This window comes from Poeciliopsis prolifica, unplaced genomic scaffold (assembly GCF_027474105.1).
Source record: "Poeciliopsis prolifica strain line A6 unplaced genomic scaffold, Auburn_PproV2 SCAFFOLD067, whole genome shotgun sequence".
NCBI classification, from domain to species: Eukaryota; Metazoa; Chordata; class Actinopteri; order Cyprinodontiformes; family Poeciliidae; genus Poeciliopsis; species Poeciliopsis prolifica.
Genome location: NW_026562442.1, coordinates 1113860 through 1141467, shown reverse-complemented (window position 1 = coordinate 1141467; position 27608 = coordinate 1113860). Strand labels below are relative to the sequence as shown.

Genomic DNA, 27608 nt, shown 5'->3' with positions numbered 1-27608 from the left:
GTTTCCGGTTTGCGCCAAAACGTCCTGCGTGCTGCTCCTCACCGCCACCTAGCGATGAGGAAGACCAGTTACATTTGAAAATACTGAAATGCTCTACGATCAAGGTCACTTTCAAAAGAAATTTAATTAAAATAATTTTCAGGTAGTTTTATGTTACATAAACATTTCAACATAAAAAATACTTAGGCAATATATTTTTCAGTATTTTATATTGTAGTTTTGCAACTTAAATTTAATTCAATAATACTTTATTTATCCCAAAGGGACATAAAATTCTCACAGTATTAGCAACTGACTTCAAGTCTGGGTTAAAAATTCTGCTTCTGACATTTACAACCCTTAATTTATAGAGCAGTAAATAAAGTATCTAATAAGTGTGGATTAAGATCGATTATAAGACCATTTACAATTCATGGATCGTCTTTTTACTGAATTATTTCGATCAAATACAATAAAAAAGAACTTTGGACAGACCAGATGCTTATAATTTCAATAATTTTGAAATTGTAATGCTCATTGATGAACACTAGATGAGGCTGTTGGCCAAACTTTAATTACTGACCTATTCATAGCCTAAAACGGTATTTTCTCAAGATTAGACGAGTTAGCTCAGTTTTATTTAATTATTTGCATAAACTTGAAGAGTTTGTGTCAAAATCAGTGAAACTGAAGCTTTTGAGGGAAAATTGATTCATTAAGTAGAAAATTAAATGAACGGATGCACAAAATTCTGCACGGATAGATGAACATAGCATTTAGATAACTGGATAAGGATTCAAATCCTGGAATACAAACATTTTTCCATATTTCCAGATCAATTCCAGTAATGCAGAGCTGCTGTCAAACTAATTTTCTTTGACTTTTTGATAACTTTCCCATGACGAAAGCAGAACATCACGAAATGGTGAGAAAGAAACACAACCAACATGATAGAAAAACAGTTTTATTTCCTTCTGTGAAAAAAATAAGAATAATCTTACGAAACCCACAAATATGACCTAAGCGCACAAAGAAGTGAGAGTGTTTCTTCCGCTGAAAGTAGTGTTGAGCAAATTTTGAAAAACATTCAGACAGAATGTAAAGGATTGTCCATGTTTGTTGTTTTTGAATGGACATTTAACATAATAAGAGTCAGGAGAGAATGAAAAGCTGCATTGGAAAGGCATCAGTCCCATTTCACCGTCTTCATCGACAAACGATTCAGGGAAAATCTGAGCTACAAGTTTCAGTTCCCACCGTTCAGTTTGTGATGCTGCTTTCAGGTCCTGTGGTAAAAAAGAAATCTTGTCACTTTTAAACGGGATAGAAACCAATTTGGAGGGTAATATCTTACGGAAATAAATCAAGATCAAACGGTTAACAGCAGCTTAAAAACTTTAAAATGTTTCGTCTTAGCCAGAGCACGTGGATTCCCACTGGACTTGAACGCTGCACAGCATCAAAGGCTTCATGTCAAAGTTCATTTATTCAGGTCAGTCCATAAAAAGGCATTTTGATGAGTCACATTTAAAGTTTGCAGGCGTTGCATCCGTCCTCACAGTACATGTTTGCACATTTTGTTTTTGTCTTTTTTGTACAATTCAATTCTAAACAGAACATGATGACCGTAAACCTGGGAGCAGAACCGCAGCTTTAAGGAAAACATTTACATACATTAAAACAACTTAAAAAACACTTTAAGTTAACAAGACAACAGGCAGTTCAGAAGCTGTGCTGGGAATAAACCAGTTTGTCTTACTGGGAGTTTTTCTGTTTCTTTGCTGGTTCAAAGTGAAACTAAAAGTCAGCAGATGAGAAAAACAGGCTGAAAAACTGCTGATCTGAGCCTCGTAAATGTGCTTATAAAACCTTACAGGACGGTTTTATGGACACTTTCTAATCACAGTTGAAATATTTAAAGTGACATGTCTACATATTTCTGTATAAATGATTTTATTAGGCATGCTGTAGTGTCTCTGTGGAAAGTTTTCCCTCCTGGATTTGTGAAAGGAACTGCGGTTTATCAGTAAACCTGACTTGAAACCTGATTTCGGGTTTATTTTACACAAGAACAAAGACGGATATTTCTCAGATTGTTCCTTTATGAAACCCAGCAGAGACACGAGACGAAGGATTCAAACAAAACAAAACAAAAATGGTCGCACCAAATCTTAAAAATGACACAGTAGGAGGCGCTCTCCGCCGCACTGGGTTTGGTCAGAGGTGAGAGGTGCAGCTGCGACACATGCCTCTACTGCCCGACTCGAGCCCGGTCCAGAACGACTTCGTCTCCTGATGCGTTTTGGTTATTTTGGGCGAGGCTCTCGGTTCGGACGGGTGAAGGTGTTGGCTACATTTCCGGCGCACTGGCCGGTCTGGGTCAGTGCGGGACAATCATCCGGTCCAGCGTGAACTCCACCTGTTCCCAGTTCTTCCACAGCATCACCAGCAGGGACACGCACACGCAGGTGAGCACCATGTGCAGCCGGCTGCGCAGCAGCGGCGCAGTGAACTTGGCCGCCGTGGAAACGCAGACCAGCAGGACGGTGGCGATGGCCAGCATGATGTTGATGAGGCGGCCCAGCAGCACCTTGGCGTCGGTGTTCTCCAGCTGCACCGTCTGCTGCTGCTGCTGCTGCTGCAGCTCCAGCTTTGAGACGCGCGTCTGACACGTCTCCAGGACCTCCTGCACGAGGCAGAGGTCAAAGGTCAGGTTAGATATCCCCGCAGAACTGCAACCTCCGGCTTTTACGATGTTTTCGAACACAGATGTAAAAACAAATGCAGGTTTTTGCTGTTTTTCATGGAATAACTGCACTACATTTCCACAACATTGATAGTAAAAAAGTACCAGCAACATTTATTTTATTTTTAAATTTTTTTTTTTACATTAAATTACAGATTTTAACATGCTGCAAAAACAGCTTATGTTCAGATGTTTGATCTAAGCATCCAAAAACTTTTATTTATGTAAAAAAAAATCTAATCTAAGCAGAAGCTGCAAACAATGACAATAAAGCAGCCGAGTTTAATAAAGGGACACTTTCTCCAGAACTTAATATCTGACTTATGCTTTGAACTGTAACAAGACTAAATACAGTCATAACAGGAATAATTGTTATTATTATAACAGTTTCAGTCTCTCAGACTGTGGAAACCTTCCTGTGCCAGAAGGAATCAAAGTCTAAACATTGTGCGGACAAAAAGCTAAAACTTTCAGCAGTAAAACCATAAACAGTGATTATTTTATAGTGGCTTTTATTTTGTAGCTTGTAAAAATGCACTAAAGTTGTTTCAGTTAACTTCACGGATGCAAACTTTCTGCTTCTCCACATTTGAATGACGTCATTTGAAACAGGCTTAAAATCCAAACAACACATTTTTATATTCAAGTTTAAACATTTTTCATGTCTAGCAGCCAAACTCTTTATGAGTTATTTCTGATATAGATCCAGCTTGTGACTTTTGTTATTGTTTATTACCGAAGACATTTAAGAAAAGTTTTATTGTTGTTAAAGAATGCTTTCAGCTGTCACACTGGTTTGTATTTCTGCTGGAAAATGTTTGTTTTATGTTATAGTTTTGATTTAGAGTTGACATTTTATGGTGCAGTTTTGCAAGTTCAACTCAAATTTAAGACTTTAAAATAATTTTTGAAACCATGATGAATGGAGTTTAAGTTTTATATCTCCACAGAAATGTCTGAACTTTGTCCAACTGACTGGATTTTCTCAGAACAGATGCAGAAAGTTAGCTACTCGCTTATCTACTGCTTATTCTTATTCGTGTTAAACATGGGGAACCATCATGTAGTTTCATACTTTTCCGTATCTCTTATGGTTTTGTTGTTTTGTTTATATTTCCTTTTGTTTTTGTTTTGTTCTTCTGCTTGTTTTGCTTTGTTTGTATTTCCTCTAGTTCATGTGAAGCACTTTGAATCGTCTTGTTCCTGAAAATGTACCTTGTAAATAAAATGACCTTGACATTACCTGTCTGGAGTTGCTTTTCAACCAACATAAATTGAACAGTGATCAATGTGTTTCATGCATATTGATGATTTTAACTCGACCAAATGCAACGTCTGTAATTGTTGCTGAAATGTCCTCTACAAATAAACTTTAATAGTCTTTTGATTTTTCATCTTAATAGAAACATAATTCCCCCTAATCAATGGACGTTAGCGAACAGAAGGTCAGTTTGATTCAAGGATCATTTGTTGTGTGTTCAGCAGCAGCAGCAGCAGGTTCGGGTACCTGGATGTCTCTGGCCCGTTCGTAGGCCTGGTAGGCCATCTTCTCCTCGATGCTGGCCAGCTCCTGCTTCAGGTTACTGGTCTCGTGCTGGTGCAGCTCCGTCAGGTCGTTCAGCTGGTCCTCCAGGCGCTCACACCTGGCAGACGCACGCAGGGAGTCGAGGACAGAGTCAGAAAAGAAAGAACGAGTGTGTGTTTGACGTAGCAACAGTCTGCTGGTTTGTGTGTTAAGGTTTTAGCATCTAGCAGCTTCTAAAACGGACAGTTAAACTGTCAAAGCTCACAGCAAACAACTCCTGCTTACTGTAATCCGAGACAAACATCTTAAATTTAAACATCTTCATCTTCAGCTCAAGAGATAAGACAGCAGATATAAAGGTTTAAATTAATCAAATTAATGTTTGCTCAGGTGGAATGATTTTACAACAAACAAATCTAAAATCCAATATTTCAGTTTCAGCTCATATTTCAGTTTTAACCTCAACAGATTAAAGGTTTTAATATTTCATAAAAGGTCAACTTTGTATTCTTTTGTGACCGACCTCTTTCTGATTTTCAAATATCTCATTCTGTTCCAAACAGAAAAAGTTTTTGTTTTTCTCTCATTTATTTCATTTCTGAAAATCTGGCAGACAGAGAAGGGAGAGTGATGTAACACTGCTCTGTCCCGACGTTATTTTTTGTATTTTTTTGACTGTTTTCAATCTTTCGATGCATAGAAAAAGAGCAGCTGTTGCTTGTTGTGTCAATGGGGCTCAGCACTGCCCCCTTTCTGCTTCACCTTGTGCATTTTAACTGCGTATTTAAGGCCAATTAGAAAAGATAAACATGTCACTTACATTTTTTATTTGTATTAAACAAACTTTGAAATATCAACATATGTAAAAGATGTGAAATTAAACTATACAGGCGATACGAAGAGAAACAGCTACAGATGGATCTGCTGAAATTATCTGTTTTGTTCATTATGTGTGACACAGCGCCCCCAGAGGTGAGACACAGAACTGCACTGCTTTCATGTATTTAAAAAAACTAATTTATATAAAAGTCAAGCAGTGATTTAAATTTTCTCTCATCCCTGCTAGCATCTATTTCACTTCTTGTGTATTTAACTTGTAAGGACTAAAGGCTCTTAAAGAGTTGATATAATGAATCCTAACACCATGTGTGACAACATGAGTTTTGAGCCGACAGTCAGTGAATGAAGCCGGTTGTTTCTACAAAACACAAACAAAACACTGAACACTGCAGAAACAAAATCTTACCAAGTATTTTTGGTCTAATTCCAGGGTAAATATTTTGGTATATTTGCAATAAGACAAAACTAATTTACAAGTAACTTTTCAGCAAGACTTGGAGGCAACAACATGGGAAAAATGGCGTCATAAGTAAAATAACCTGTCTGGAGAACTTTTTCTATCAGTATAAAGGAATTGTTGACATAAGTAAGCTAGTTTTTTCTCTTGTTTTAAACAACATTGGCTCTAGAAACTGGACCAAATCTTGGTCAGATCTTGTTTGCAGTGACCCTCAGTGGTTCTTCCTGCGCTGCTCACCTGTATCTCTCCTCCTGCATCACCTGAGTAAAGTAGGAGTAGTCTCTTTTGAACTGCGTGTTCATGGCGTCCATGTCCTCAGCCAGCTGAGTCTGAGCGTCCCTCACCTCCCGCACCATGTCCAGCACCTCCATAAGGCGTCCGCTGAATTCGGACCTCCCTGCACCCACCGACCCGGTCCCAGAGCCCCCCGCCGGGTTCCCGTTGGAGTCGGCCGACCCCGACGTGCCGCTGGAGCACTCGTCATCGCTGTGGTACTTGGAGGGTTTGGCGACGGTGTTGGCGCTGCCGCTCAGACCTCGGGACGCCCCCTCCGCGTGCAGCCCTGAGCCGCTCTCCATGGAGCTCTTCAGATGGGCGATGTTGTCGGCGCTGCCGAACTTGTTCTTGATGAGGTTGGCGATGCCGCGCGGCTTGTTGAAGAAGAACGGCGGCGTGAGCGAGACGCCGGGGCCGATGGTCTTGATCTTGTCCAGCGCCGAGTGTCGGCCGGAGGAGCTGATGTCCCGCAGGCTGTCGTCTTTGCTGCGAGAGGCCGACTCCTTGCTGCTGGTGCTGCTGCTGTCCTTCTGGCTGTGCTTGCCGTGGTTCTCGTCGTCCTTCATGCGCCGGTGGTACTGTTCCAGCTTCTTCTGCAGATTAGTGATGGACTGCGCAGACTTCTGGTTCTTCTTCTCAAACACCTGGCGGATCCGGGAGACCTGCTGCCTGTCGGCGTTGTTCACCAGCTTCAGGTACTCTGCCACGTTCTCGTCCCGCGCCTCCTGCTCCACCCTGATCTGCTCCGTCACCTGAAGTTAAAACCAGCAGGAGGAAAGCCGGTCATAATTATTGCTCGACATTTCTCCTGTTTCGCTCATCAAACCCTGGAGACGCTCAGAGGGTTCAACTCGCTCTGTCGCAATAATCAATTAATCAAACTCAATCATTTTCATTTGCATGATTTATTGTTTCTCTCTTTTTCTACCAAGAACTGGTTGACAAACAGTTTTGACACTCTAAAATAAAGCTGTAACATAACGAAGTTTATCTGGATGTGAGTAAACGCACCTTGAGGATCTTCTGCTGCAGTCGGTCGATGCCGAGCGCTCCCTTTGTAAAATCCACGCCAACGCCATCGACTCCAACGCTGTCCACCACATCCAGGTTGGACTCTGAGGCGCCGCGTCGCATCGGCACCGGGATGCTGAGGCTGTTGCCATCGCTGCCGCTGCGCTCTGCCTGTGGACACAGAGACGCCTCGGACTCAGCATTAAAGTCCCAATAACATGAAGAAATATTACAAATATTTGCTATAAATTGTTCCCAGTGTGGAGGAACGAGGAAATAATTAAGAGATCAGGCCTGCAATTAACGATTATCTTAGTAAACAATTATTCTGATGATTAATCAAATAAAAATATGGCACATCCTACAGATTTGTTATTTAACTGCGTCAGAATTTTTATTCAACATTAAAAATACCTTAAAAGATGCAAATAAACAAATAAATTGATTCTTTTATAATAAACATTTCATGCTGTACTTATTTCATAGGATTGTTTATTTTGTTATTTAAGAAAGAAACTGAATTATTTTTGTTAATTGCATCATTAATGAATTTCTAATATTGTATAAAGTTTTAAGTTTTTTGTTATTAATCGATAACTATAAAATAATCGTGGATGTTTGTGGAGGTTTTCTCTCCTCCCTGTTCTGCCTCCTAATGAGTTCATCTAAACTGAGGAGAGAGTGGAAGATCTCCAGAATGCAGAGCTAAACATGAATACCAAATGTGAGGATTCTTCTGTTTAGAGAGCCGATAAAACGGGCAGTAAATCTGTTTTACGGCTGCAGAGCAGCGAGGAGCCCCGGAGCTCCAAACAAACAGCCTCCGGTGATTCTTGCACCGACAAAGGCAGAGGATTACATAAGAAAACCTAAAATCGTACTAATTCTGGTTGCCAGGGAAGCAAAGCAAAGCGAGCTGCTGACATCCCCCCGAAGGCGGCTTTTTATCCCCCTCCCAGAGAGACGGGCTGAATACGTGACACTGTAATTGTGTCCCGTGGTTGAGAGCAAGACAGTGTGTGGCGCAGCCTGCAGAGTCAGCATTCATCATCCATCACAGGCTCACAGCATCGAAACACAAACGCAGCATGTTTGGATGAAAACACAGACAGATGTAAGTCTGGATCCACCATCCCACATCATCGGTTCAACACCAACCTGTTTTCCTTCAATTCAGAGTTGATGGGGTGTGAAGGACGTTCTACAACTTTAATTATTACACAGTTTTAACTATTTCCTTGTTAAAGTTAAAGCAAGGCTTCTGTTTACAGTATAACCAGCCTGGTCGGCTAAGAAAGAAAGAAAGCTTAGAATTACATAAGAGGAAACAGTTGTAGGTTTACAAACCTCAGTGAGGTTTCTGTGTCCAACCTGGCAATTACCCAACTAAACACTGCAGTGGGGAGTATACAGATAAAAAACTTTATTTACTAAATCTGAACAGACTGCAATAAAATGCTTCAAGAATGTGCATATTTCAGAGCTAAAACATCTACAAATATTAAAATAATACGAAATAAATTATTATATAATGCTTTTTTCTTGATAAACACTTTTTGATGGCATCAAAAGCCTCTCAGGAAGTGAATACCATATATGGATAATTAGCCAGACCACCAATCAGCTGCAGTTTATAGGAAAATGCTTTGTTTTATGCAACATGTCTATCCTCAAATAACATTAATTCAATAACTTCTTGTTCCAAACTATTCAGTCAAGATGCTAGCTGCAGCCCATCGACTCATGAGCTACAACAGACTGGTTATGTGGAGAAAAGTGAGGCTTACATAATCACTACACAGCTTTCCAATCTATAGAAGGCTGTTCTGGTGACAGTAGTTGAACGGCACATCAGAGGAACAATGTTGGTTTTATTCACAGTTTGTGTCACAAGCGTAAATTCTCCACCAGGTTCAATGGCAGAGCACTTTTAAATGATTCCGTAGAGTGCCGGTTTATTAGGTCTGACTCACAGACATTTCTGTTGAGCATTTCATCCTCTCCTGACAAACCACTGATTAAATATTTACTTTATGGAATTAAATTCAAGCTGGAGACTTTGCTGTGCAGTAAATACTTTTTATCTTGTGTGTTCATTGTGTTGCACAAGTTGGGGGATTCAATAAACATCATCACTCTGCTACTTCTGTCTGTAATCGCAGCTGTTTTGTAATCCCCTAGTTTTTATTTTCTTTTATACTTTCTAAAAAGACAAACAAGAGAAATTCTCCTCGGGTTCAGATATGAGAAATAATCCATAACAAAACCCAAATATTTGCTCCAGCATCTGCATCTCTGCCTCTCATACCTGGACAGTCGCTGCGTTGTGTGTCTGCGCTCCCTGCACGCGTTTAAAAGTAGGTCTGAGGGCACACAGCGAGCATATGTCTGAGAGGACGCACGTGCCTGTTTTAGAGAGCAGATATCTGGTCACGTCTCACGATGCGAGCCCGGTCTGCACTCTGGGCAGTTAGAGAATTATACAGATGGATGGACATGGAGCCAAAACACACAAGGACGTGTCCCCATGGGAAACAGGGAGGCTGCATGCATGATGTGGCGACAAAAATTAAATAAAGAAGAATTTAAGCATGAACATTTAAGCATGATCTGAGCTTTTTCATTGCAAATAAAGAAGCAATCATTCAATGCAAAACGACTCAGGCAGTTCAGTTACATCTCCTCTGGTTACTGGGTTCATAATGTACAAGTAAAAATCTCACAAGTTCTGATTTCAGAAATGTGACCTGTGACCCATAGAGATACTCTGTGAGAACAGCTGCAACATAAACAAGTTGATGAAAAGATATTTTCTCACCACCTGAATGTTAACAAAGAAGAAGACCTGAAGGGATCCTGAGGCTTTTGAATTATTGAGCAAAGCGAATCGTTAAAGCAGCTAAAAAGTGAGAAAGTTTTATTGCAGCTGTCTCAGAGAGAGCAGGCGGATCATTTAGGTTAAATGACCCGCCTGTATAAACTGCTGCAACCTTCATGGTTGCAGTTTATGCTTAATTTCCATTCAGTTAAGTCCAATAAGTGGATGGATAATATCTCACCCTGAACACTTCAGCTAGTTATCATTATTAATACGCTTAAGTGAGTTTTCCAATTATTAAATAAGATCTTTTTGTTTGATTTTGCACCAATTGGCAAAAGTTTGGACATTGCTGGTTGTTTATCTTGGTAAAATTAGAGTTGATTTCATTTCATTTTCCTTCTGTTTCATGATTATGCTCAACTTTGTGTTGGTCTATCCAAACAAAATACATTGGAACAAACTTTGATGGATGGTGAATTGTCCCAGAAGTTATTGCGATAAACAATAATGTTGCTGTTTTGAGACCATTTTCAAGTAATCTAATGGTAACGGCGTAATAATGCAAATGAACATTTAACACTAGAACTGGAAGACATTTTATATATCCAGAATAAAAAACAAAACAACAGAAATAAGTAAAATGAACACTAAAATCTCCGTAAGCAAAATTATCTTTCAAAAAAAGGGCTAGCAGAGACCAAACCACCAGACTGAAGACTTTTGTCATCCAGATTTTGGTAGAAAGAAAGAAAAGAGAAAGATTATAAATTACCACAGGCCTAATTGGAGTTTGTGTGTTTTATGTAGCAAATGTACATGCAGCAAAAGATGCAGGATGAGCCAGAAGGCAAAGAGGTAGTTTGCATCAGGTTTTTGTATTCAAACTAAATGATTAGAAACATGAGCTGTACATGAAATATACTCAAAGTCTGGCAGCTGATCTGGCCTCAGGGAGTCAATGGCAACAAGGAGGAAAAACAGGAAATCGCCAGGGGGAAAGAAAAAGCTCCTTTAGTTGGTCCCCATACGGAAAGGTGAGCCATTTACACCGGCCTGCTGTTTTATTTTCCACCGACACAAACCGGAGGAGGAAACAAATCCAAAACGAGGAAACCGTAAACAACACAACATAATCCCTGCCCTGTCACTCGGCTCATCAGCGCCAGCCGCGAAAGGCTGCAGCATTTTGTCAAAAACCAATCAGCTTTTCGCGGTTTAATGGACAAATCAATCCTGGACATTTTTCCATCAACTCCAGGCTGTTTGTGGGGAATTTAGAGCTGCTTTTTCTTCCCATAAGCACCGATCGTCAATGTTATTTAGCGAGTGTCAACAAGGCGCCACAGGAGGCTTTGGAGTAGGAACTTCACCGCTGCAATGAATATTAATGAGCTGATGGGACGCTGAGAAAACGTTCAGGGTCCAGTGGAAGAAAGCCAACAAAAATAAATAGTGTATTTGTTAATAAATGTTAATAAATAAATGCTTAAAAACACAGTCAATGGACCGTCAGCTGTCTAATGGTGTTGGAGAGACATCTGAGAGGCAAAACAATTAATTAGGTGCTCTTGATTCTGGGACAAATGAGTGCTTAGAGCACTGAGTGTGACAGATTACACCACATTAGTCATCCATTAGTGGGCCCGAACCCCGCGCTCCGTCTGAACCGGTGAGCCAGATTAACACTGGCAGGGCTGAACTGGTGTGTTGGAGCGCTGGGCAGGAAGTAATGGGATTGGGCGAATCCCGATCGGGAGATTTAGAGGGCGAGGTGTTTATAAGTGGGTTAGTAAAGACAATCGCAGGAATCTGTCACATTAGCAACAGAGTGGAGTCATGTGGAGCAATAACCGCCTGGGACGGAGCAGCAGACCAGGACTTAACGTAACCAGGATAACGATACTCAAACACAGAGAAAAAACAAGAAAACAAACTGAGTTTACACATCAACAGGAGAGTTAGGTTTCATAGTGTATGTGCTGAAAACAGACCAATTTGATAAATTGGAATATAAATGGAAAGGGTGATGAATTTTTAGGTTTAATGATAATAAACTGTTAATTTCACCATAAAAGATGGGAATGTGTCCACAGAAAACACTCAGTTCAAGCTGAAATCTAACTAACTTCAACAGTTTTTGTCCAACAAATCTTTTAAGACTTGTAAATGTCCCGTGAGCCTCCATTACTGCTAATAACTAAATACATTTCTATAAACTCAATCGCAACTTTGTGTTATCGGTTAAACAGCAAGTAGACCCTTCAAAATAAAAGCCTAGAGTCATGAACAAACTCAGTTCACCAAGTGAAACACATTATAAAGATTAATGGCACAAATATGTTTAATCATTAATTTTGGTTAACTACGATTGCAGCTGATAAAAACATGACATTTAAAGTAAGAACATTAAACCTGACCAATAAATAAAACATTTAATGAAAAGTATGTTTAATATAAGGGGATTTTCAAAAAGTAGATTTAATCTAACAGCACATATTCTCATTTACTGTGTCATCATAAGACTGAACACAGAACATGTACAGTTGCTCCTGTCACCAGGCTGACAATAACTTGAATAACACTAAAACAAGTTTAGGTGGCAACACGCAAAGAAATGTTATTTCTGCTTAGAACATATATGGATATTTTTCGAATCGCTGTCATAAAATGAAAAGTGGCTATCCCAAACAACTTGGCCAGTCGCAACATTAAGACTGTTGAGAAGATAAAAAGAAAACAGGCAAATGACAAAAATAAACATTTACTGAAGAGGAAAAATCAGCTTTCTTTAGTGTTAGGTGGTGATAAATGGTCTCCCTCCTGCCTTGTTCATCATGCTGACCTCCTCCCACACTCTTCCTTTTTCACCAAACACAACATAAAACCCTGCGTCTCGTTGGACGAGTATGGAGATGTTCTCACATATCATTTAGATACTCGAGTTTTCGCAGGTTAAATTCGCCAAGGCAGCTCTGTTCCAGGAGCCAAGAGAAAACAACAGGGCCTCTGTATTTATGACTGCGCTTCCTGGGGGCTACAGAGAGCGCTCACACATGAAGCCTCATGTGTCACTCTGCCGAAGGAGAAGGTGGAGGTTACAGGAAGGAGAGCACCTGCAGCTGAACTCAAATCCAGCCAGGCTACAAATAAATCAGATGAGAGTCGTTGGTGAAAGGAAAAATCAGCATGAAATGAAAATCTAGTTTGGTTTAAGATGAAATGGGGAAGAGGGGATCTGCTCTGACTTCATTACCCTGCAGGGAAAACCCTGCGGGGCAGAGGGGGAGCTGCAGCAAGACGCGGCTCCCTGTGGGGGAAAATTATCCAGAGAATAACGACTGAGAAAAAAACGGCTATGGAGCAGATGGAAAACGAGAGACAGGCTGGCAACAGATCTCAAACGAGAGCAAGTTGAACCCTTACTGCCACATTTCAGGGTTTTTATTGGGGGGAGAGTCAGAGTGTTTACCTACTGCACAGGTATTTAATCTCCTAAATCTATAAAATGATGATAGAAACAATTTCTCTCTGTCAGAAAATGGTTTTCTTACACAAGAAAATATTGTTTCACATTTCTTCAATAAAGCTCTAAAGAAACACCTTAAACACAGTCGGCTCAACGTAGCAAAAACCTGATCAATCTCAATTCAAAACATTTAAATATTGCATTTGATTTGGGTATTTATGTCAATTTCTCCTCTTAATAAATAACATTTTTAATTTTTACTTAATTATTCCATCTTGTTTTAACATTTTTATGAATATGTTTCAATTTAATGTCTTCAGAAACACAGACTAAGTAAATAAGTACAATCTTATCTTCACCTTTGCTCTTCCTACAGTCACAGCCTGCATCTGCCTGGGGCAGTTCAGGGTGGGGCAGCGGAGAGGTAAACAGCGTGCATCATCACTTCAGGTCTGAACTGGTGACTCTGCAGCCTGCGGGCCGAACAGACGGCGGGCAGAGCGGGACACGTTCCTGCTCTGCTGCTGTTCCAACATGGATCCTGAAGACAGATCGCATCGAGCCGAACTGTTTTCATTTACTGGATATTCACTGATTAATATTTTAATTGGATCATTTTTGACTTTATGCATTAGATTAAATAGATTTAAAAACTCAACACTTGCAAAAAAATGACTGTGGATTATAGAAGTGATCGTATTTATTGAAAATAACCTGTACATAAATATTAAATATATATTTTAAAAATGAACAAATATTAAGCAACTAAAAAAGATTCAAATATGTTCTTCATAGTGACAGAAGTCAGTCAAACCATCTGCTTTTGATTGATCCTGAAAAATAACTGCTAGTTTTCAGATAAAGCAACGGAAGTGAAGTTGGGAGGCACAACTGTAACTTTAGCTGCAGTAATTAGTTCGTTCTAAGGGACATTAACTTCAGCGAGAGGATGAGAGAAAGAGAACTGGCTGCCACTGACAACACAAACGACAACAGATGTCGTCACAGCTGAGATCTCTAAATATCTCCGGAGGTTTCCGACACATTTACAGGAAAACTACCAGGCTCTTCACTCCAACAGGTGCAGCATTCACTGCCTTCATCTGCTTTACATTGCGGCGTTGCTGATTTGTTTCCAGTCTAACCCTGCAACCGTAACGTCTGCAGGTTCTCCTTTATTACACGCATGTACGTCAGGATTACAACAGAACAATGAAGGGTGTCACTCTTCACTCTGCTTTCACCATGACAGGGATTTTATTTTTTTAAAAGTATAATCTAGAAGCTTTTTCCAACAGTCTGATGGCTTCTGAAAAGCCCACAGAGCCTCGTTACCAAACCACAGATGGATGGAGGGATGAAGGGTGAAGGGTCAGAGGCCAACTGAGACTCGCTGCTCTCATCCTCCGCTCACCCATTTCCCTCCGACACTCAGAGCAAGTTTAAACTGTGACGGCTAAAAGTGTTTCTAGGGGAAAATGGTCGCTGCAGACTCACTGGATGACGCAGAAATCCGTAGCACAACAAGAAAACAACAGACATCCAGGTACTAAACACATCAGCATCCATTATCCGCCTGCATCATGATCCAAATAAAACTCTTCATGTGTCCAGCTTCTACTTTTTTCATGAAATTAGAAATTCTAAGAATCACTATCATCCATTTTCCGTCGTCATCTTATTCTTACACAGGCTTGCTACACAATTTGCTTTAGATTTCTGCTAAATTTGTGTCAAATCGCCTCTTTCTTGCATTTTGCAAAATATTCTGTTTCCAGGTTTAAACCAAAGAAGAAAAGTAGGCAGCGTTCATCTCTGAAAACAACTGAAGTGCTAACTTCAGTTGTCAGAAATTGCGTGTATATATATATATATATATATATATATATATATATATATATATATATATATATATATATATATATATATATATATATATATATATATATATATATATGAGTTTGTAATTTAATGGCTATAATTGGCCTCTGTTCCTTTAAAAACTCTTTCAGATACTCTTTGCATCAAAGCATGGCACGTCTCTTAACCCTTTCACAACGTTTCTACCAGCGATGCAGTGAGAAGTGGCTCCTACAACGAGCTCTGCAAACATTTAGTTCCACCAGGTGCTTGCTAATTGCTCCTGGCTAGTCTGAAGGAGCAGAGAGGGGGAGTTGTGGGGTAATGGTGCTCTGTGATGATGAAGATTGGAAACTGCAGCTCAAAAGCGGAGCTAGGTCCACCCAGGCAATTTATCAAACATGCATGAAAGAATCACAGCAAAGATGAGGGAATAATATTCTAACATAATATAAAGCTAAATAAAAGTTATTATTTTATATAATAATTAGATCAAAACTAATTTAAAATAGGTGGTGATACAGAAAGCAGCTAATAGTTGGGTTAGGAAGTTTACACAAAGTGAAGCAGACTTTATGTTAGCTACTTGTAATAAGCAATCAATGGAGATATTTCAGCTGCTCAGTGACTAAAGACAGAAGGTAAAAAAACACAGAGGTTCATTTTTGTGTTTGTCAAAAACTAAATGTCTCATTTTCTGTCACATTTCTGCTTTAGTAAATGAGGGGGAAAATATGAATACAGTAACTTTTCAATTTTTCTAGAAATCTGGAGTTACTTCTCTATTATATATCTGATTATGTCAATTTAAAACAATCTGAACTGGCCAGTATTAGTATCAGTGAACCTCCACTCTGGTGCTGTGCTTATTAAATGAAAAGGCATTCATAATTCCTGCCGGTAGCCATGACAGCTCAGTTTATCTACAAATGTAAATGATTTATTTCACAATTTGAAGGACGATTTAGGCTGAGGAGTGTTAAAATACTTCAAGATTAGTTTGCTTTTAAGTAAACAAAACCCTTTGGGGCAGATTCCAACCACGAGAGCAGAGGTCAAAGTTCATATGCACAGTAAATGCAATTAATCCACTACAGTGGTCGACTAACAACACAGGAAGGTAACCCAGTGGAAGCATAAATCACACCTCTGCAGAGAGAAACACAGAGCTGTGGATGGATATTGAGCTAAAAATCAATGAACTGCTGGCAGCTCGTTTACTATCATGGGTCTGCAGCATGGTCTAATGATGTGGTAGAAACACACACAGACACAACACACACACTAAAAGTATGAATAACGACATGCGAGTTTACCGCAGCGTGGGAGCCATGCGGTTGATTGTATTACATGATAACACGCAGTGTGGGACTCGATACAACAGAGAAGTAGTAATCCTCCGCTCTTGCTCTCCGCTTCATTCGTAATCTGAGATTTAAAGCTCTTCTTTCCAGGGAAAAAAGATTATCCACCGCTGCTTTCTTCTTCTCAGACAGCAGTCAGAGATACGAGGACAGATGTGAGCGTCTGAGGAAAACGACAGGAGTAGCCAAAGGGATTCAAAGTGAAGCAGATCAAAACTGGCAGAGAAAATGTGAGATAAAAAAGCAAAAGGTCAATGTTTGAACTCCACAAGTGGACAGTCAGAATCAGATCAGAGCTTTCAGACAGCCAGCTATGTTGGAGTTCAGACTGTGGCCTTTAAATAGCAAAATGGGTCCAGTTTTAAAAATGAATCAGAGCGTACAGGTTACAAATCAGTCCTTGGACTTTTGTTCTCATAAAGCTCATTTGAATGAATGAGCTGAGCTACAAAAACAAATAATCCGAGAGCAAATCTCCAACTGACATCATCCAGCAACATCAACAAAGTACCAAACACAAAGTCTAACAGGGTTTCGCTCAGTGTGTCATAAGCCTGGCGGGCCACCAGACTTCACCTGTGCTCCCACTGAGCCACACATTGCTTATTTATTTAATTCTTTTTAAAATATTTGCATTTTCAAATTTTTTATAGTTGGTGTTCAGGTATTATCTTACAATCTTTCAATAACACATGATTATCAAGCGATATTTTCAAATTTCCTGTCAACTTTAAACATTTTAACTCAGAAACACAACATGCCGCTGGAAGAATGACTGCAGAGCGCCCTGAAGACTTTGCTATAATCTTTTATCAGGCTTTTTCAGGCCAATCAGAATTGATTATTTTATTTTAAGTGCATCAAATTTGGATTTTGACAGCTTGATAAACATAAATACAAGAGTTTTTGTTCAACTCAACAAAATACAGATCAAAAGTAAAAGTGGTTTGCAAGCATTTCATGAATCCAAATATTTCAGTAATTGATCGACTAATCGAGGTAATTCAAAGAAAAATAAATCACCAATTTCTGTCTGTCTCTGGAAAAAAACTACTCAAAACTCATCTGACTAAGTAAATCCTCTGTGTCTGTTTAAAACGGTGCAGTTCTGGCAACGACTCCCATGTCTGCTGAGGAAAACCCCTGACAGCAGCGAGAACAAAACAGCTTCAACATTCATGTTTCATTTCTTTTCTCTGGAGGCGCTGCAGCAGCTGACACATGTGGCTGACATCAGAGTCAAAGAATTTCACTAAATGTTTATTTTTCAAAGTTGCTTTGGACATATTTTAAATGGGCGATTCCACTTCCTGACTATTTTATTTTGCGGTTCTTATATTGCAAAAAAAAAAAAAAAAAAATGCAACAGCATATATTTGTGTTCATAAATGACATCAGAGGAATATGAATATGTGCAAAGATGCTTTCAGGCATAATATCCTACTAAATATGAATTAATTCACCTTCAATAAAAACTATGCATCACTTTTACATATTTCAAACTGAACCATTAAATCAAAGTGAACCCCGCTCAGGTAGCTCTGATCATTTGCCTCTGATTCAGACAGACGGTTCAGTTTTTTATGTGCGGTTCAGTGCCACAGCTCCACGTTAAAAGCAGATCCAGGTTCGCTTCAGGCGATACAGGAGAGCAACATCTGGGCTTCACTTGAACATTTTAAGCAGCTATGGTGAAGCGGAAAACATAAACAGGAGCAGAAAACGAATCGAGGTTATAAGGTTGTGCCAAAACTTCTGGGCAGCGTCAAGTTACTGCTTTCCATCAGGCCGACTGATCGTCCCTGCTTTGTCTTCCTGAAAGGAGAAATGTTAGTAGGTCAGACATGCTGACGTCACTTTCCACTTTTAAAGTCTGAACCGCATGTCGGCACAGTAACAGACATTTAGACTCCAATTTCATTATTTCTGTCACAAAAAACATTTATAATTCAAAAACTGCAATGTATATATTTTGAATTCTGATTTTCTTCTCAATATTTAACAATATCTCCTCAACTATCAGCAGGAAACTGCACCCTTTATTTTTACGAGAACAATAAACAGCAATTCCTGATGCTCAGATATCAACTATATTTAAATAATCACACCAAGAGGAAGCACATAGTGCACAGTCCTTTCTGTTTTTAGAAAACAAATGTTTGAGCTCTCCATGATTCACAACATAACACTGCTCGCACGCACGCACGCACACACACACACACACACACACACACGCACACACACACACACACACACACACACACACACACACACACACACACACACGGCGGTGAAGCAGCATACGCTCCTCCAGAGCTGAGGTCGCTGAAATGTTGACATGAGTGTAAGTATAGCCCAGCGGCTTCATTCAGACTGCGTGGGAGCATTTTAAAGTTTTATATAACTGAACTCTCCAGGTGTCAACGGGCCGGGACTCTTTAGTCGGACCGGGCTGAAATATCTCAGTTTTATAACCAGGTGTTGCATAAATACATCCTCCATTTAAAACCTCTGTGATTATTAGAAATCCCACATCAAAGATAAAATCAGTGTATTTAAAAACGATTTATTCAAGAAAATATTCTCACAGAACTTATGTTTTGGTCATTTTATTAGGATTACACACTTTCCTGTCAATATTTAACACTTTTTAGCTGTTTTACTGTTCAGATAGAAAAATTAATCATGGATTTTTACCGTGTGAAACTTTGGCTGGAAAATAAGTCCACAAAAAAGCAAGAAACAATAATTAGACCAACTAACATTTGCTGATCTTCAATGTAGGATTTTTATTATGTTTATATAGTTTCAAGCATGACTTTACAGATTTATCTAACTTTAGTCTCAAACAGTAAATACTGTCGGCAGAATATATCTGAATCCTGGAAACAGGGAGGCAAGTTTCTATTCATCTGATCATTAATTCATAACAAAAAACTAAATGATGAAATAGTGGCTACTGGATGAACCCCTTCCTCAATGGTTCTTAATAACTTTGACTAAAAATGAGAAAGAATCATTTGATGTTAAGGTTGGAAACGATGCGTTTTCTTTGCATCTTTTTCCACAAATCTCTGGTTCCCATTTTAAGGTTTATGTCTTTGTTTAGCTCATAACCCAAAAACTGAAATAAAGTGCCGTTTCTTTCAAAAAATGTTTCCAATTTCAGATATTTACCAAGAAATATAAGTTGTCCTTCCTGAAGGTCATGTAACATTAGCAGCTCTAGACAAGTTTAATTCAGCTGGACTGATGGTAAAAATGGCTCTTAGGATGTAAAAGTTGCGATGCTGACCATATAAATAAGCAGAAGATATTTTATGAATGAATCTGCTGGATTATACTGCAGCGGGTTTCAGCAGCGAGCTCAGTAAAAACCAGCCGTGAACCAGCTTCCTATCATGTGACTCAGGGCTAAGAAGCTGCATGAGTGTTAGCCCAACACTGGATCTCTTTAATGGGTTCAGCATCAGTGTGTTCGTTAATCCACTCTGTGTTCACACAGATCTCTGCCGTCTGTTCGCTGTCAGCTCAGCCCACTCCATCTGTAATCCAAAAGGCCTGGAGAGGAGGATGAACTGGACCAACGTTTACGTTTAAAACATCTAGATTACTTAGATTTTATTGATAGTTTCTCCGGCAGCGTCCTCGTTGTCCCTCATCTCGTGTCATTTACTCCGACTTCAGACAGAGGGAATCACATTCCTCCGGTTGCCCTGACGACAGAGGATGGATCTGGCCTCGCACCTCGCCGTAATCGCAAACAAAGTGAGTCAAAGGCGAAGACCATCCGTCAGAGCCCACTCGGCAACATTCACTCCTCCCTCTTTGTTCAGTCTGAATGGCCTAAACAAAGGCCGGAGCTCAGCTCATGACGGAGGACCGAGGAGCAGTCGAGGTCTCGCTCTCTGAGCCGGCTTTGAAACCGGACCTGATACAAAAGCTGCTTTCTGCTATCCAAAAGGAAGATAGGAAGCTCTGAATAAACTCGAGTTTCTGCTCCTGCAACTGACCGTTCTGGTGATTAATCGATTAATTGGACAAAAGAGTTTCCATTCACTATATAAGCCCTTTTTTTAATAAGAAAATAAAGTGCAATAACAGAGTAGAACGACTCTGCCTAAAGCTGCAAAAAATAAAAACAGATTTTTCTCGTCTTTCTTGCAAGTAATGTGAGCCTTTTTACACCCAGCTGACCGGCAGGGCGCAGCAAAAGGTGGAGCATCAATCTGAGAATCCATACAGCCAGAGAAAACACTGGTATTTTATCTGACTTTTAAATTATTTTAAAATTGTACAACAGCATAATTTTTTTTGCAATACAGTAAATAAATACTTGGCTTGCAATATTGCTCTAAATTTCAAATATCAGCAACTCTCAATTTGCCAAATCAATAATTTCAGAATGATATATTTCTAATAGATTTCAATCTAAACCAACTGATTTTTCTATTAAAAGTAGTTCAGAAAAATCAATTTATACCAAATGAATAATTCAAGTTGTTGTTCATCTTTTTATTTACATTTTTGACATAATAAGAACCGAATAAAAATGTACTCAAAAATGATTTCCAAAACATTGCCCTTACATTATCTTCCTATTCAAATTCAGTGAAGTTAAGTGGAATTAAAATTGATGCTCACTGAATAGTAATAATAATGTTTTAAACTGTAGAGAGAGAATTTAATTTGCTTTAGTTTTGCTGCACACAGAGACGGATTTAGAACTGATGGGGCAAATTAATATTATTTTCAACCCAAATGGACTAAATGTGTAAAGAAACTCGATGCCTGTTTGTAGACTGCAGCTAATTTTGGTTATGTTGAATAAATTCCCGTTGGTTTTCTGTCAGGACAGTGAAATGAAAGCATCGGAGAAGACAAGCTTCCCTGTAAGAAGCCTCACAAACGCGCCATTTCCCAGAGGGAGCAGCGTCAGGAGCTTGGAGTTGGAAACACACCCTCATCCTCTTTCCTCCCTCCTCAAAGAGAATAAAGTCTTTGAAAGCGTCTGAAAGTGAGCCGACCCGACGCATGAATTATACACACACTCAGACACTCATACCTGCACGCGCTGACCTTTTAGAAACCAACCGTATCGATGTCTGAATAAACCAAATCAACTCTAGTTCTGAACAAATCCTTTTCCTCGCTGGTATCAGGTCCCTTTTCACAGTGAAAGTGAAGGAAGCGTGTCTCTAAAGAGCTCATCAGAAAACAGAGATATGAGAAATCGACTGGTGACCAGAATCAGATCGTTTTCAGCTTCCTTGGTACCAAGTGGTCGGTTGAAAACTTTGGTTGTATTTACCCAGAATATTCTACTTCCTGCTTTGGGAACCAGTCCACTTGCCATTCACATATGCAATCAAACCAGAACCAGAGTTCACTTTAACCCTTCCAGACCGAACGAGTCGCCGACGATCCAGCCAAATTTGCAGTACCGTAATCCCACCACACTTTGCACTATCTGAAAAATTCTAACAGTTTCTGACAGGGGAGACGTTGTGCTTTCCAGCCGTTATCAGGTTATTACGGTAATTTCACCTAACCCCAACCATAGCAGGGAGTGAAATTAATACGATGAAACACTTTTAATAGACAGTAAATTGTGAAAATAACTTGCAAGACATTGAAGGTTCCCGTTCTTATGGAGAAATGGGCAAATATATTTACTCAGAGGACAATTAAAATAAGCAAAAATATCCAGACAGAGATTTGAAACTTAGGTCTTATAGGGTTAAACAAACCGAGACGTGGGTTTTTAGATGGACCAGAGCTCACTGTTTTGATCCCCATCAGAGTTCGATTACGCACTAACATCTCGTGAAAAAAAAACAGACTTATAAATTAACTACAGTTGAATTAAAGCAGACGAAACAGGGCTAGTGTAAAACAAATACTTTTTCAGAGCACTGTATGTGTTGAAGTCCAAATCACTGGATAAATGAAGTACAAAGAATGAATGACCGTTTGAAAAACAGTCATTCATTCATGACCTAATTTTGCCAGGTCATGAAGCTCTACTTTTATCCTTTCTTAACCAAACTACTAGGTGCTGACTTGCAAAAATAAAATCCACTCCTGTGGTGCCTTTGAGAAAAGCTTCATTTCACATCAGAGCTGCTCAGCAACAAACTGCTTCCAGGTGCAAACAATGGAGAGATGCGTGGCCAACCACAAGCATCCCCTGAGCGTTGGCTAACGAGAGAGAAGGACCCGCAGCAGCCACTGAATGGCTCATAAAAAGTGTCATCAGCAAAAAAAAAAAATGTCAGTACATGTTGTTCTGTGTACCACAAGGATACCTGCAAAAACACTCCCAGCCGATGCCTCTCACCACTTCAGTACTTTTCACAATAATTCTCAAACCAAGTGCCCCCAGAAGCGTTTATTTGGGGTTTTTAAATTGCTCCATTCAGTGGCTGTGGATTTCAAGGCAGCACAAAAACAGAGCTCTTCAACGCCATTAAAACCCACTCCTCGTTCAAAAGTAAGCTTGATATTTCTGATTCCAAAACTGGGACAGAGAGGAATCTATCTGTCATTTTACTCAACGTTGAGGAGCTGCAGCACCGAGACAAGCAGGAGATGCATAACAGGAAGCCTCTGACTGCTGGCCGCCGTCCAACAAGGAGAACGGCTTGGGAGAACGGCCCACTCCCCTGGTACCACTTCAACACCCAATCAATATCCCGGGATTTTATGGTATACAATAAAGAAATGACTTAATCGTCTGCATACAGACTGTTACTCAAATAACCAACTGTTGAGGCCAAACCTTAAAGCAGATAACACTTGTGTGTTGTCTCCTTACACACAAGAAGAGATACAAACGTATGTTTATGGCAGAAAGACAGAAAAAGCAGACAGGATTTATAGATGGTGGACGAACAGAACAATGGATGTTTTGATGGCCAAACAGGTGTGAAGACTCAAACAGAGCAAAGCAGCAACAGTTCTATTGGTGGACAGATGGACGGATAGATAGGCAAATGAAAGGGCAAACTTTTGGATTATTGGGCAAACAGACAAATAAATGGGTTAATGAATAAACAGTTGGACTGAGGGGTAAATAGAGTGAAAGACTAGACACATGAATGGATTTCAGGACAAATAGATGGACAGATGGAACAAATTGATGAATGAATTAGTGGAGAAACAGAGAGGTACGTTAATGGACTGATGGACAAAACGCACAGACTACAACTGACAAGTGAAGATGTCCAACTTTATGTCTCTGCATCTCCACACCAGATTCACAAAACTAGGACCTAAGCAGGTATTTCAGTCATTAGATTCAGATGTGCAGGACTTTTGTCATAGAAAAACAGAGTGTCCTCAGTCAGAGGCTCCTTCAAATTCACTGTAATACAATCTTCTATAGGAGAACATTCCTGCCCACATCCATCATCATCTACAATAACTTAACAAATAAGTTATAGCAACATTTAATTTCCCTTTAGAATCACTAAGTCATTTTGAATTGAATTGATCTAAATCCAGACTGTGCAGAACCTTGTAATATCCCATAAATTTATGTTATACAAGTGAAATCTTGTATTACATATCAGCTTCAGTTGTTTTAAGATGATCTAAAAACAAATGAACTTTGGTTTAGAGATAAAACAATGCATAAAAATAGGTGCAAATTGGTCGGTGTGTACTATCCAAAGGAAGAAAAAAACCAGAATACATTTTATGTAAATGAAGACAGTCTTTTTGGAATAAAACATGTCAGGACCTGAGCTGGATGTAGGAACCGGCTTTACCGATGGGGTTAGGAATAATACCGGGGAGTAAACGTTGGTTAGCTTACGTTTGACAACTTGGTCAGCAGCAGAAAAAGCCATATTTACCATTTTAGAGTCGCCGTATCCCCACTTCTCCTGAACTTTTCACCGCAGCGGCTCAAGCGGGTCCTGGCATAACAATCAGAGAACTCGGACTGGATCCCCCCGTTTCGCTGTCCGCGGTTTCAAACGCGACCGTTGACACGTTCGGAGCAACAGATGCCATCACGGCAACGGCCGCCGCGCGCCTGCTGCTGCTGGGAAGCGACCAACGGCGGAGGAGATGCGGCGCCTCCTCTGTGAGCTGCCCGCCGCGGTGATCCGCCTGAGCCCCGCGAGCCGGACAGACTCAGTGTGCGTTCAGGCCCCGCCCATTCCTGCAGACTGGAGGGAGGGGCTGCGGGGCATATCGAGTACACCCCTGTTTATTTATTTCACATGAAGAAAATATGAAAATGTCCGAACAGATCCATGAAATTTAGATAAAAAGAAGCAAAGACAAGCTGGGGGAAAATATTGTTAAGGTATTAGACGTAGTTTACTCCACACAAAAAGGTATGATTGGCACAAAATTTATAACAAAATAAAATATTAAACAAAATAGCCTAAAAATGTAAAAAAAGAAAAATAAATAAATAAATAAAAGAAAAAGTAAAATGAAGAGTTTTTTAAATTAATAAATAAGAATACAAGAAGAATAGAGAATTTCAACTGCATTAAAATTTTCTGTAATTTTTCAGCTAAATGTGTGTATTTCTGGTTATAACAGGTTTAAAGATACATTTTAACAAACACTGCTGTGTTTTATTAATACACATTTTGTGAGTGAAAAAGAAAAAGAGATCAGTACAGCTGGGACAAAAAAAGATTCACTGAATTCAATCAATAAATATATAAATATATTAGGGTTTAATATTCACTCATTTTAAAATGATTATAATTTAAAAACCATGACTCATTACTTCACAGTAAGGTCATTATGAAGGCTGTTAAAATAAAGAACATTTAAACTAAAGTAAAGTTTTTCTCAAAGAAGAAATGCACTTTCTATTTCAGTCAAAGTAATGAACCTTTTCGCTAATGAGAATCGTGTTCTTGTCTCAGAGAAAGAAAAACACTTTGAAATTTGTTGGCTTGGAAACTGCAGTTCAGTATAATTCAGTAAATTACATTTGGAATAAAAATAAGTCCATTATTGCCTAATGAGCAAACACAATTAACCTTATCTGATGAAGAAAACCTGCTGAAATACTAAGTAGATTAACAGACTGGTCGTATAGTAATATAACAACAACAGATGTTATCCTACTATTAACTGCTGAATGTTGTTGTTTACAATGTTTTTGTGATCATTGGCTGAAACAAACAATGGTCAAATTACTCTGCACAGGTCTAGGGGTTTGAGTCATAAATCATTTAAAGACACAGTAGCTCTCCTTTCAACACAATGATAAAGACTCCAATTAGTTTAGATGGTTATGGTGCCTATCATATGATAGCTTATTGTCCAAACACACATTAAAAATTCATCCTCAGAAGATGAGACCTCTGGTGGAAACTCTGAAATTTAATATAAAACAAAAGACACTTGGTATAATCACTTCCTCCAACTCATCCGTCATCCATTGTCACTTTTCTCGCTCTCTTAATTCACACGCAGACCCGAAGCCCACTTTACAAGAACAGCAGGTGAGTCAGTCGCCTGTTAATCGCTGAGACGGATGTGCGAGTGTTGACAGGTTACGTGCTCCAAGGCCCGGTGATTCAGCTTGCAGGCCACAGAACGGCACCTGGTGCTGAGGCGGCCTGCAGGGCCGAAAGCTCTGCCACGGAAATTTGAATCTGATCCCAGCTGAGTCAGTCCCCATTATGTCTGTGGGAACCTGAGTGCATCTTTGGTGCTTCTTCCAGCTGTGATGAATCTTCATTACCTTATTCGCTCTCGGTCCAGTTCTCTTGGGTATTGGTGTATGAAATTCATGCTCATGAGGAGTGTAAATAGACAGAAGGCTGGGAGTTAATTGCTGCATTTAATTATGTGCATATTGGAGCACTCTGTACTTTAAAATTGATTTGTCTGAGAGAAATCATTGGCTGTGGGCTACCAGGAAACGACTTCAGCCTCTAAGTGCTGTGAAGAGCAGCTTTCTGCAGAGCTGCACGACACTTATGGCGAGCAGGAGTGGAAAACAAGAACTGGAGAGCTATTTTCCCTCCTACTTTGCCTCCATGAGAGCAAATAAAAATACGAACAACACAACTACTGATCAAAACAGTCCTCATGATCAACAAAACCAGCAACTGGGTAATTTTTTGTTCCTTTATGCTATGGCTGGACTATAAATAGATAACAATATATTGCAATATCAATAGATGATACAATATCTGATGAAATATTCAATTCACCGATCGCCAAACCAGAACTGAGACAGCTCAGTCACTCATTTCTGGTTGCCTAGCAACAACTTGCTGACTTGCACAGCAGCAGTTTCAGGTTTTGCCACTGTGACTCATAACTGCTTAAAAATAAAGAAAAAAAACAACGTGGAGAAAATCGTCAATACTTGACACTCCCTCTAAACTTCCTCTAAACTTCCTTATAACTGCTTATTTTAATAATTCAAACACAAAATACACCTCAATATAGATTAAAACACATTTTAGCACTACTGCTGAAGCTAACTTTTTTTTTCTCCGCCCTTGACGGTGCAGCCAATCAGAACAAAGGAAAGCGAATGGTGCTTCTGGATTGGTTGATTTGAAAAGCAGCCAAATGCGCATCAAGTAGAAATGCGTGAAGTTATTTCAGCTTCTGAAGTTGCATTTTCTTCCACAAAAATAAAATCTGAAAAATATTTATTTTCCTGTTTCTTTATTTTATTTATGTAATTTTTTTAATTTTTTCTTCTTTAAATAAAAAGTATGAAAAGGGGGTGAGATTAAATAGGTTTCTGCCTACCTCCTTTCTGAACAAATAGTTATGAAAAAACTGTTTATGTTATTTGAATTCAGAATATGTTTGAAATACATTTTTTAAAAAACCAAATGCCGCAGTTCCAACTGGTGGATGATTTAATTTTGTTTTGCCATTATGGACCTGGACACCAAACACTAAGGATAAAAACCGCAATAAAAGAGCATTTTACACACAATAATCTGCAAAACTCAGTAAACTGAAGAATCTTTGCCAAGAAATGTGAACAAAACTGCAAATCTTTATGTTTAAATAGAGCATGCTTCACTTTTACAGCGACTGTAAATGTTGGGAATTTACGACCACAAATGGAGGCCAAAACTCACATGTGCGTCAAAGATTCAAGCACTTGCGTGTATTTCTGAATTCCACATTGCATATCACATAACACTATTGTTCTCTTTCCCCCATCATGAATGTTTGTGTTCTTTATGGACTTCCTGCCTCACTTCCTGTCTCTTTCTTAGAGGGAACATCCAGTTTGACCTCAGAA

General features: G+C 39.4%; 1 protein-coding gene across 2 annotated transcripts in view; it reads right to left on the bottom strand.

Annotated features, from left to right (window-relative positions):
* Positions 1 to 927: 927 nt before the first annotated feature.
* Positions 928 to 27608, bottom strand: part of tmcc3 (transmembrane and coiled-coil domain family 3) — a 40664-nt gene continuing 13983 nt past the window's right edge. The window contains exons 1-5 of one of the 2 annotated variants that reach the window (XM_055020428.1): positions 24208 to 24466; positions 6838 to 7008; positions 5788 to 6578; positions 4233 to 4368; positions 928 to 2665 (exon numbers count right to left, since the gene is read on the bottom strand). In XM_055020428.1, the coding sequence (XP_054876403.1) occupies positions 2360 to 2665; positions 4233 to 4368; positions 5788 to 6578; positions 6838 to 7008; positions 24208 to 24210 (1407 nt within the window). In that variant the 5' untranslated portion in view covers positions 24211 to 24466 and the 3' untranslated portion in view covers positions 928 to 2359. Of the gene's footprint in view, positions 2666 to 4232; positions 4369 to 5787; positions 6579 to 6837; positions 7009 to 24207; positions 24467 to 27608 lie in introns of those variants that run through there. The other variant, XM_055020427.1, reaches the window with a different exon arrangement.